An 11,615-nucleotide genomic window follows, 5' to 3' on the forward strand; every position below is an offset into this window, starting at 1 on the left:
CCCCTATCCCGTCCATGCACACACGCCAATTCGCTTTCAGGCAGCATGGCGGTCGCGCTTCATCCTGGGTGTGTGCTTGAGCCGGAGGGTTGTGAATGCCTAGCCTCAGCAGCTAGATACCATAGGGCAAGTACATCTAGTTATCAATGCCTCGCCCTGTCGGAGCACGCTTAGTTTTCCTGGGTACTTGATGCTGTGGCAGCGGGAGGGATAGGCCGTTCAAACGCCCGATCCCTGCCCCCCTCCCCCACCCAGAGCCGTTTGGTTTTGCTTTGGTTTGCGGCAGCTAGGGACTCTAGAGTGCCAGGCACGGTTCTCGGCAGCGTGTTAGCCGGGCATGGGGATGTTACAAGCAGCTGACTCATCGCCCCCCCCCTCCCTTTGTATCCATGCCTTCGTGCGAGGGCGTGCGCAGCTATTAAGGATGTCTTGTTCACCCCAATACCCCTCATGGCCAGCAGCGTTGTAAATTCAAATTGGCGGCTGCTATCATGGCGGCTGACATTAGTGACCATGTATCGCCACTGCTCTTTGTGTCGCGGGGGGGGCATCAGGCCGCGATGTTACGCGCGGTGGATGGGGAGTATGTAGGTGCGAGCTCTGTTGCTGCCGCGTCGCAATTCTGGTTGTGGGAGCGCGCGCATCGGCCCCGGGCCTGCCAACCTGCGTGGAACGCTATTATAGCTCATGAGCGCTGGGGGGCTGTGGCGGGCCTCGTGTCTCGGTCTGGGCTTTGTCGTCTGTGCACCCCGCATCGGCCCCGGGCCTGGCAACATGCGTGGAAATCTTGTATAGCTCTTTAGCGCTGGGGGGCTGTGGCGGATCTCGTGACTCGGTCTGGGCTTTGTCGTCTGTGCACCTCCCCGGCCGCCCCATCCTGTTCCCGTCGTGCTGCCGCCCACATGCCCTTGGGGGGGGGTTTAGTTTTAGAGTGGGCCGCACCATGCCTTGCGCCCACACAGCCGCCCCCCCCCCAACCAAATCGCTACAGTCATGGGTCCGGTTATGTGCTGGGGGCGCCCGGGCGGCTGCGCTGTTGAACCCCCCCAACCCCTTCCTTTTTCGGGCGGTCATCGGGTGGGTGGACATCTCCGGCACGGATGCCGTGTGCTCAGTAGATAATGCTGCGCCATTACATCTCTCCTCTGCGGCGGGCCGCAAGTTTATATTACAGGGCCCCGTCGCCGCATCTCGCATGAGGGAGTGGTGGCCTCATATACCGGCTCGCGGTGCATGATGGTGTGGTCTTTGACTGCGACGACATGCGAGCACCTTGGGTTTGGATGGGTGCCCCCCATACAACACCCCCCCCCACTTCTGTCACAACAGTATTTATGGCGGTGCTCGATACACTGCTTTAATAGGGGGCACGGGGCCAACTGGGATCAAGGGAAGCTCAGAGTTATGTCGACAAAATGCCTTTTTCACACGTTATGGTTATAAACATGGTATAGAAACTATTGGTAGTTGCGGGCAAAGTCAAGGAATGGGCGGCACGCCAACGTACAGGGCGGAAAGGGACAGCATGTTCAGTACAGGCATTTTAATTTCAGCATAGAATTTTCGTTGCGTGTGCTCATGGTCTCTTCTGTTTCAGGTCTCGAAGGAGGTGACGTGCTGGGCGTGCAGGGACACACAGTGATTAACAAAAGTACAGGTAATGCTGGTGAAGTTGGGCCTAGGGTGTAGGTACAATGGGACCGTCAGGTGGCCCCAGTTACCGACCATGTGAGATGTGTGGTATAGTGTTCATGCAGCAGGCCATGGCTGTTTACACATTGGCACACAAGGTCTCAACGTCATATTCATGGATTCCTTTTCCTTTCAGACACCTGCCGTACCGAAACATTCGCATAAGCATCCGCACTGCATTCTCGTGAGACATTTCTAGAGGTATTTCACGGAGTTAGCTCAAGGTGGCAGGAACAGGGAGCGGTTAGGGTGATGCTCATTGAATGGGGGGGTAGGCCTGTGGCTTGATGGTCCTTGCTCTAGGCCGCACACCGTTATCCCTGTATCAAGCTCATGGAGCCTTTCTTTTTCAGGATCCGAGCTTGAAGAGACGAAATGGATAGCCAGGGATCCCCCCGATCTTCTCCCAGATGTCCCAAGTTGACGAGTCTCAAGCAGGACCTTCTCAGGATGCATAAATGAAGGCACTCATGGACCTGATAAAGGCCAAAGGGGTGGCTTGGGCCAGTGAGCGGTTGAGTGCTAACGGTCCCAGGGATTCCGGGGTTGTCTTGTCGCCACCAGCGGCAGAACCCGAGATAATAGAGGACATGGGAACCACGAGGTCCAAGAGATTGAAGAGGCCCACATGCAAAGACTTTCCTGCGGAACCGGCTCCTGCCAAAAGCCGCACTACCGAGCCAGCCAGGAATGTGATAGTCCATGCAGCGGCATCCCCTCCCACCGTGGTCGTGGCTCCCCCCCCCAGGGCAGCGGTGGCCCCACCCACGAACTTTGCTACACCTGACGAGTTGGGTAAGCTCACCAGCACCCTCACAGACTTTATGGCTGAGATTAGAGCAGGACTTAAGACAGCTGGGCAGCCAGCAGGCGGCGAAAATATGGTTGCGGGGGGCGGGATAGGGGCACTAGCACCCGCTCTTGTGTCAGTAGCAGAGGCAAATTTTACACAAGTGTGGGGAAGCGAAATTTCACAAGTAGGAACCGGCAGAAGCAGCGTCGCGGTTCCACAGCTAGCAGGCCTTCCGGCCCTTCCGCCCCCTGTCGAGCAGCAAAGCGTAGCGCTAGCGCCCCTCACTTCAGCATTGTCTCCTCCTGCCCCCGCCGTACAAGCGCCTCCCGCGCCACCTGCAGCATCCACCCCTGTGGCAAGCACATCATCGCCCAGCGTGCCAGCAGCACCGAAAATGTCCATGGCTCCCATGCTTTCAGGTAAGTGTTCTTTAGCTTGGCAGGTGCCCCAGGCGGCAAAGAAAGGCATCTGGCGTAGGGAATTTATTGATATTTTCTCCCTCCTCATGATCGGGGCCGATGGGGTGGACATCAGGAAGATGGGGCTAAGGATGAGGAGAAGAAGGTACGCTATCAGGCCTGGCCTGGGAAATCTATCAAGAATTAGAGGCAGGCATTCTCTATCTTAGCCGCAGTCATCACAGAGCGTTTCCCAGAGCATGCGCAGGGCCTGTTTCAATACGCAAGCGTCATCACTGATGAGGCGGAATCGAGCGGGGGTATGGGTTGGTACAAGTACGACTGCGAATTCAGGAAAAAGATGGCGGTGTGTCCTGAACTGGATTGGGATCAAATGGAGGTTAGGCTATGGATGCAGTACATGGGCAAGGGTAAGGCCGAAGTCACTGCTAAAGCCAGCTCCGTTGATAAGAAAGTGGAGGCAGGGAAAGGCCAGAGCCACGACAAAAAAGGTCATTTCAAACAGTCCTTTCGGGGGGGGGGGCGAGGAGGAGGTGGTTACAACAGGGATGGCAAAAGATCCTTCTTGGGAACTTGCAGGTTGTTTAATGCGGCGAACTGTACATGGGGCAAGGCTTGTAGATTCGCTCACACATGCAGCAAGTGCAGTGGCGCCCATCCTGCCTCGTCATGCGACAAGCCGGATTCAGCTGGGGCCAGCAGAAACAAGAAAAGTAACAGCCCCGACAATTCCTTTTCAGCCTATTCTTCATTGCCAACCGACCCGTCTCCTGCACCTCCACATGACCCTGTGTTGCAACTTGACATGGCAGCCACCACATCTGTTTGGGCTACCACAACTGTTTGTTCCCTTCATTTGAAAGGCCCTTCCCCAATTGTTATTCCCAACCTCCTGCCCCTTCTGAGGATGTATCCCAATGCGAATGACAGGGCTACATTGTCTGAAGGGTTTTTAGAAGGTTTCAAAATCCCTTACTTGGGGCCGAGGGTCAGCAGGGACGCTGAGAATCTGAAATCAGCTAGGGACCTCCCCGAGGTAGTGTCTCAGAATATCCGAAAAGAACTGGTTTTGGGGAGGGTTGCAGGCCCATTTGACCCCCCCCCCTTCCGGATTTCGTGGTATCCCCCTTAGGAGTGGTCCCTAAGAAGGAACAGGGTGCGTTCAGGCTCATCCATCACCTATCCTTCCCGGAGGGGGACTCTGTTAACTCTTGGTTGGCGGAGGGGGCATGTTCTGTATTTTACTGTTCTCTAGACATGGCCATAGACATCATCAGGAGAGCAGGGAGGGGGGCGTGGTTGGCGAAGGCCGACATTGAGGCAGCATTCAGACTCTTGCCGGTTCACCCTGAGAGCCAACACCTGCTGGGGTTCAAGTGGGGAGGCCAGTATTTCTTTGACAAGTGCATGCCCATGGGCTGTTCTGTACCCTGCGCATTCTTAGAGGCATTCAGATCTTTCTTGCAGTGGTCACTCTCTGTGAGATATGAGGTCAGGGCGGTGACTCACTACCTAGACGATTTCTTTTTCATTGGGAGGGAAGGTACTGATGAATGCAGCGATGGGCTTTCATGCTTCATGGATCTGGCAAGACACCTTGGGGTGCCTTTGGCTCCAGGCAAGACCGAGGGCCCGGCACAGATTCTCACGTTTCTGGGCATCGAGCTAGACACAGTTAATGGGGTGTCAAGACTCCCTGCCGGGAAGGTGCAGGACCTGCAACGGTACATCCGCGATCTGCTGGGGAGGGACAAGGCACCGCTGGGCGTCATCCAGAGCCTCCTTGGCAAACTCAACTTCGCGGCACGTGTCATCCCTGCAGGCCGGGTTTTTGCTAGGCAATTAGCTAGGGCAACTGCAAAAGTAGTCAAACGCCACCACTTTGTGAAATTGTCAGCGGGCTTGAAGCAGGACTTGAAAATGTGGGAGGAGTTCCTGGATGACTTCAACGGCACGGTCATCTGAAAGGCACCTTGGGCTGACAGCCCTGAACTCAGCATGTTCACGGATGCTTCAGGCAGGGAGGGCTTTGGTGCAATTGTGGGCGAACAATGGTGTGCTCAAGAATGGCCCAACGCCTGGCGCAAGCGAGGCATCACTGCCAACATCACAGTGTTGGAGCTCTTCCCTATTGTCATTGCTCTGCATCTCTGGCCCGGCCTTTTGTCCGACAGAAAGGTCCTCTTTTGGTCGGACAACATGGCGGTCGTCCAAGCTATCAATGGGCAGACGGCCAGTTGCCCATTGGTCCTCTCCCTGCTGAGGGAGTTAGCGAGAAGGAGCCAGCCTGCGCTGCAACATGGAGTTCAGGGCACAACACATTCCTGGGGTCATTAACGTTGCAGCTGATGCTCTTTCTCGTTTCCAGTGGGACCGTTTCCGTGCGTCCTGACCGCAAGCGAGAAAGGAGAGGATCCCCCTCCCACCGGCACTCTGGCGCATCTTGGAGTGGAGCAAGAACTGAGAGCAATGGGGGAGAGAGCATTGGTGCCAGGTACCAGGAAGCGTTATGGGAGGCACCTGGTGATTTTCAACGAGGCAGTCATAGGCATGGGATTGGCGGGAGTACCCCTTGTAGACAGAGTACAGGCTTTCACTGTCTGGGCAAAGAAGCAGGGCAAATCTCACTCCTGGATTTGTAGCCACTTAGCCGCTGTTAGCAATGATGCCAAGCTGAAGGGTTTGAGGGATCCAGCCCAGTCCTTTGTCATCAGGGCAGCCCTGAAGGGGTGGGCAAGGGATGAACCTAGGATACCGGACAATAGAGCCCCCATTGATTTTCGCACTCTGCAGTCTATGCTGGTGGCATTGCAAGCCGTAGCACACTCTCATTTCGAATCCTCTTTGTTTGTGGCAGCTTTCTGCCTAGCTTTCTTTGAAGCTTTTCGTAGTAGCGAGCTGGTTGCACGCTCCAAGAGTGACATTTCAGGGGATGCTCTGGGCAGGGATGACGTCAGTGTAGACAACAACCTGACTATCACGCTCAGGAAGTCAAAGACGGATCAGGCTAGGAAAGGCGTTGTCATTGTGCTGGCTCCATTAAAGGACCAGATAGGTTGTCCAGTCTCAGCGGTCCGTGCCTATCTCGCCCTTCAACCAACAGCAGCAGGTTACCTCCTCATGCATGAGGATCTAAGCCCGCTCACCAGGTACCAGATGGACAAAATTATGATTGTATGTCTCTCCAGAGCAGGTTTTGCGAATAAGGGAAAGAAGTTCTCCAGCCATTCTTTTCGAATAGGGGCGGCAACTGCGGCTTCCTGCACTGGCATGCCAGCGGCAAGCATACAAAAAGTTGGGCACTGGGAATCCCTTTGTTATAAGCGTTACATACGCCCCTAAGATATGGGTCGTTTTTAAGTTTGCAGTGATGGTCTAAGTGACATTTTCGTGTGCAGTGTTTGCTGTGTTGTACCATTTGTGTTAATAAAAGAATAAAAGGTGAAATTATGTCCTTTGTTTTTAACAGGTTCAAGAGTGTGGGTTTAGGGGCATTCAACCGTCGCAAGGTTAGGCCGATGGGCGGCCATAAGGAACTGGATGCGCGGTTTCTCCAACACCAAGTGCGTGTGGATGGGTTTCCCTGGCATGCGCTGGAACAGCCAATTGCCTAAGCTCAAAGACTCCGTAGCTTCAAAGGGGGCACCTCCCCATCATCTGGTCATCCACCTGGGGGGCAATGACATCACCAACCTGGGAAGGTCAGCGCTTTTGCAAAAAATTAAAGTGTTCCTGGGAGAAGTTTGCAGATTAATGGGAAGTTGTGAAGTATGGTGGTCCGAATCGGTACCACGCAGGGTATGGCAGCGCGCTAAGTTAGGCGAAGCAATAGAGAAGTCGAGGAGGAGAATAAACAGCGACATGCGTAAATTCACCTTGCAGAGGGGCATTGGTTTCATCAGGCATGAAATGATTCAGGATAAGATACAAGGTTACTTTGAACCTGATGGTGTCCACCTTTCTCCAGTTGGTATGGACCTATTTCTATTGGACTTACAGGAAGCACTGCAGAGCAAAGGCTGCAAATAGTATAGGAAGTTTGGTGGTGGGGGGCCCGGGCAGCGTCGGTTGCCGCCGGCCGGGCTGTGGCGGACTTACAGGGTGATCCGGAAGCAGAGAAGTGCAGCACTGTATCTCAGCAGGCACATAGGGATGCCAGAGCCTAAGACCTGGACCTCAGGGGAGGTCCGGAAACCCGTGTCGGCGCCCCAGTAGTCCTTCGGGTGGTTGTGGGCCTGTGCAACCGGGGGCTTGCCTAACTTCACTCCGTCCCACTAGGGGCGTGAGTACAATAATTACCATTAGGGGCAGCACTCAGGTTGTTCGCCACGGTGCTGCTTGGCTCATCAGGTGGGCAGGTGGCGAGAATACGGCCTGCCCTTGGATCGCCCGTTAGATAACCCATCATGATTACATAATGTTGCATGTAATAAACATGCAGCAAGTTTTTCCCAACATAACACTTGTGTCTTGTGTGTTATTTGCGGGTTTGTTGGTATGTTGTGGGGCGGGGGATCCTGTTGCGATGATGTAACTATGCGGCTGCCCGAGGCCACCCGGTGGCCATCAGGAGGGCGGCACCGTAGTTACAGAAGGCCTCCCCCCGCCCTCTGTCTTGCTTGGCCACTCACTCCTCTGGGTGTAGGAGGAGTCCCGCCAGGGAGAGGGCTGGGCCAGTGACGTGCGCCCGGGGCGGTAGGCAGGGCGAGGGGTATTTAAGTTCCCCTCGCCATTTTAGATGCCTCTTTGCCGCCCCGGACGCCTCCAGACGCTACTAGGACACTCTTTTCCCTCCCTACCTCTTACCCTGAGTGTCAGCTGGGGGGGGAATTGGTTGAACTTTATAATATATCCTTTTTTCATTGCAGGCGGATTTACAGGGCGATCCGGAAGCAGAGAGGTGCAGCACTGTACCTCAGCAGGCACATAGGGGTGCCAGAGCTTAAGACCTGGACCTCAGGGGAGGTCCGGAACCCGTGTCGGCGCCCCAGTAGTCCTTTGGGCGGTTGTGGGCCTGTGCAACTGGGGGCTTGCCTAACTGCGCTCCGTCCCACTAGGGGCGCGAGTACAATAATTACCATTAGGGGCAGCACTCAGGTGGTTCGCCACGTTGCTGCTTGGCTCATCAGGTGGGCAGGTGGCAAGAATACGGCCTGCCCTAGGATCGCCCGTAAGCTAACCCACCATGATCACATAATGTTGTATGTAATAAACCTGCAGCAAGTTTTTCCCAACATAACACTTGTGTCTGGTGTGTTATTTGCGGGTTTGTTGGTATGTTGTGGGGCGGGAGGGGGGGGTCCTGTTGCCATGATGTAACTATGAACTTTCCCCGTGAAGGATTGTTAATTTGTGTGGGCACTGGGCAGGCAGGAAGGGGGACTGACCTGCTGGTGGTCCTGGAACTTTTTTTCCTACCCCGGATGTCGTACAAGACATATGTGTTTCCCAGAATGGCATTAGCAGTCACGCGGCACCCAGATCAGGTGTTTGTCGCCTTTTATTTGGAGTAGATACTACTCAAATCCTCGTGATGTACATTTTGCCTTGAGGATAGGAAGATGTAGATGGTGCAGCCAGTCATAATATCAGCTGACAAAGGAGAATGTTTGACCAGACATTGCTCATGTTCAAACGTAGTGTAGCTGCCTATTACAGCAAGTCTGTCTCTCCCAGACCCCATCACCTTGCTAAATGTGGGCTCTGGTTACATGATGCTCTGTCGACCTCAGCAGCCATAAATGGGACCTCTTGCAATAAGGGCACATGTGATCGGCCAGATGTTCTTACAGGATGACAGTGGTCATGAGAGGAGACGTCCAGGTGTGCTCAGGCTATGGGGAATAATGTGCTAGTTCGAAAACGTATCACCTAATAGTGGGCAGTAAGCCCGCTGGGAAAGCAGTTCTCCATTCTCCATAACTAAGCTGTGGAGTGATGGACGAGAAAAGAGCACTTGAACAACTCAGAAAAAAAAATTCCAGGTGGGGTCTGGGATTTATATACAGAATACAGATTGGAAATCCACCATAACCAGCTCTATCATCTAACCTGTCCACTTGGTAATAGTGAGTTTCCCAGTGACCATTGCTGTGTCTGCACACTCTTAAAGCGCTGTATGGTAAAGAGATGATCTTCTCCCTCACCAAGGACCCCACATTGCCAAAACCAACCTCCACGAAGGAATGAAAGCCGTCGCCGAGTGGATGAAGAACAGCCGACTGAAGCTAAATTTGGACAAGACGGAATTCCTCATCCTCGGATCCACCCCCTTAGCCTGGGACGACTCCTGGTGGCCAACCACACTGGGAACAGCACCAACACCCACCGATCACGCACCTAGGGTTCATCCTCGACTCTACCCTCTCCATGACTAAACAGGTCAACACCGTCTCGTCCTTCTGCTTCAACACCCTCCTCATGCTCCACAAGATCTACAAGTGGATCCCCACCAAAACAAGAAGAACGGTCACCCAGGCCCTCGTCAGCAGCAGGTTGGACTACGGAAATGCCCTCTACGCAGGAGCCTCGGCCAAACTCCTGAAACGACTTCAATGCATTCAGAACGCCTCTGCATGCCTGATCCTCGACATCCCTCACCGCAGCCACATCACACACCACCTAAGAGACCTGCACTGGCTCCCCGTCGACAAGAGGATCACCTTCAAGCTCCTCACCCACGCGCACAAGGCACTCCACAACACCGGACCAGCGCACCTCAACAGACGACTCAGCTTCTACACCCCCAACCACCAGCTCTGCTCTGCCGACCTCGCACTTGCCACAGTCCCCCGCATCCGAAGAGCGACCTCCGGTGGCAGGTCTTTCACCCAACTCGCCGCCAAGACCTGGAACACCCTTCCTATCACCCTACGGCAAACCCAGGACTTGCTGACCTTCCGAAGACTCACGTCTTCGTTTTTTTTTCGTCTTGTTTAAGTGATTGTAGGAGTGAAAGTCTCTGCACTGTTGCAGCTTTGCTTCCCTGACATTCTTTATGTTTTATATTTATTTTATTGGATTTTTTTGTATAGAGAAAACAGTTCTGGCAACAAACATTAGCACATTCTCATTGATGTACTTCTGATTTTTTGACAAGTTGTGCATTGATTGAGATAATCTTGACATGCGGGAAATATGTAGTGTAACTGAATACCAACTGTTCCTCAAATCCCCTCTCCTACAGTCTCCCCAACTCTCCCACCCCCTTAATTCGCTCAAACCTTAACATAAGTGATGGTGCTGCACATCCATTGTTGCTTCACCAGGAGAGCACTATGTTCTGCTGGACTAGGGGGTGAACCCACCCAAAGTGAACGGTGGCCCTCTTAACTGCAGTCTTTCCATACCGGTGTGAAGAGGAGCGCTAGGTCTCGTAGGGCAGGCAGCCAGAGTCGGGATGTGAACCACCCCCAGCGGCCCAGAGACAGAGGCAGATGCGGCGGAGGCCAGCCGAGGTAAGGCGCGGGGAGGGTCCGGGGTCCTGGGGAGGAGGCCGGGCCCCGGGGGTCTCAACCGCCGCCCACACTGGGGGCCCTCCAGTCTATAGAAGGGAGGGCACTGTCTCCAAGCCGGCACTTGGGGGCCAATGAGTGTGAAGCCGGGCTCGTTTGAAAACTATCAGCTGTCTTATGGACGCAAGGGCCCCACCCACCTCATTTATTTATTTATTTATTTATTTATTTATTGACATTTGTAGAGCGCGGCGAATACCCGTGGGCGTCTCGGTGCTAGTTAAGGGACGGATCAGCAACTGGGGTAAAGAAGATATACAAGGCTATTGGTCAAATAACCACGTCTTTAGCTGTTTGCGGAATGTGAACAGGGAGGGACTTGCTCAGATATGTGCAGGAAGGGTGTCTAGGGGCGGCAACCAGGAAACGCCTGTCGCCCCAGGTGACTGTTCTAGTGCGAGGCACAGCCAAGAAGTTCTGAATAGAGGAACGAAGAGATCGGGTTGGGACATGATGGAGAAGATTCTGTTTGAGAAAGTGGGGACCTTGATTATTGAGTGACTTGTAAACAATACACAGCGATTTGAATTTGATACGGCTGCGTATCGGGAGCCAATGGAGATCCCTAATGATGTTTGTAACTGGTGCGAACTTAGGGATCCCAGCCAGCATTCGTGCGGCTGCATTTTGGATTGACTGCTTCTTATTTGTCACTCGGACTTGGGCATTTCATATGAGCTGAAGCCACAGTTTTATTCGCATGTGCCATAAAATTGAGGCCGGCATCGAAGATGACGCCTAGATTTCTCACTTTGCTAGCTGGACTCGGCGGGGGAACGAAAGATGGTGGCCACCAGACAGGTGACCAGCCCGGGGAGAGGTGACCGAAGATGACCACTTCAGTTTTTTCTGAATTGAGTTTCAGACAATTCGTGGCCATCCAGTCACCTATTGCCATCATTCCTCTCGTGAATCGATTGGCCACTTCCTCCCCGTCCCCTTTGATAGCCAGTACCAATTGGGTGTCATCGGCGTAGGAGGTCAGGCTCATCCCAAATGCTTTGATGACATTTGCAAGGTCCGACACGTAGATATTAAATAGTGTCGGACTCAGGGATGAGCCTTGAGGGACCCCACACGGCAGAGACACCTTCGATGATTGGTAGGGTCCTAGAGATACTGCTTGTGATCTATTGGCCAGAAACGATACAAGCAGGTCCAGAGCAGTTTTCTGGACCCCCAGTTGTTCGACACGGT

General features: G+C 53.7%; 1 protein-coding gene across 1 annotated transcript; it reads left to right on the plus strand.

Annotated features, from left to right (window-relative positions):
• Positions 1-2,150: 2,150 nt before the first annotated feature.
• Positions 2,151-6,246, plus strand: LOC147724871 (uncharacterized). The gene is made up of 2 exons (XM_086967078.1): positions 2,151-2,487; positions 5,273-6,246. The coding sequence occupies exons 1-2, from the start codon at positions 2,151-2,153 to the stop codon at positions 6,244-6,246; spliced, it is 1,311 nt and encodes a 436-aa protein (XP_086823204.1).
• The last annotated feature ends 5,369 nt before the right edge of the window (positions 6,247-11,615 follow it).

Source organism: Lissotriton vulgaris, chromosome 4_1 (assembly GCF_964263255.1).
Source record: "Lissotriton vulgaris chromosome 4_1, aLisVul1.2, whole genome shotgun sequence".
In the NCBI taxonomy this organism is placed as follows: Eukaryota; Metazoa; Chordata; class Amphibia; order Caudata; family Salamandridae; genus Lissotriton; species Lissotriton vulgaris.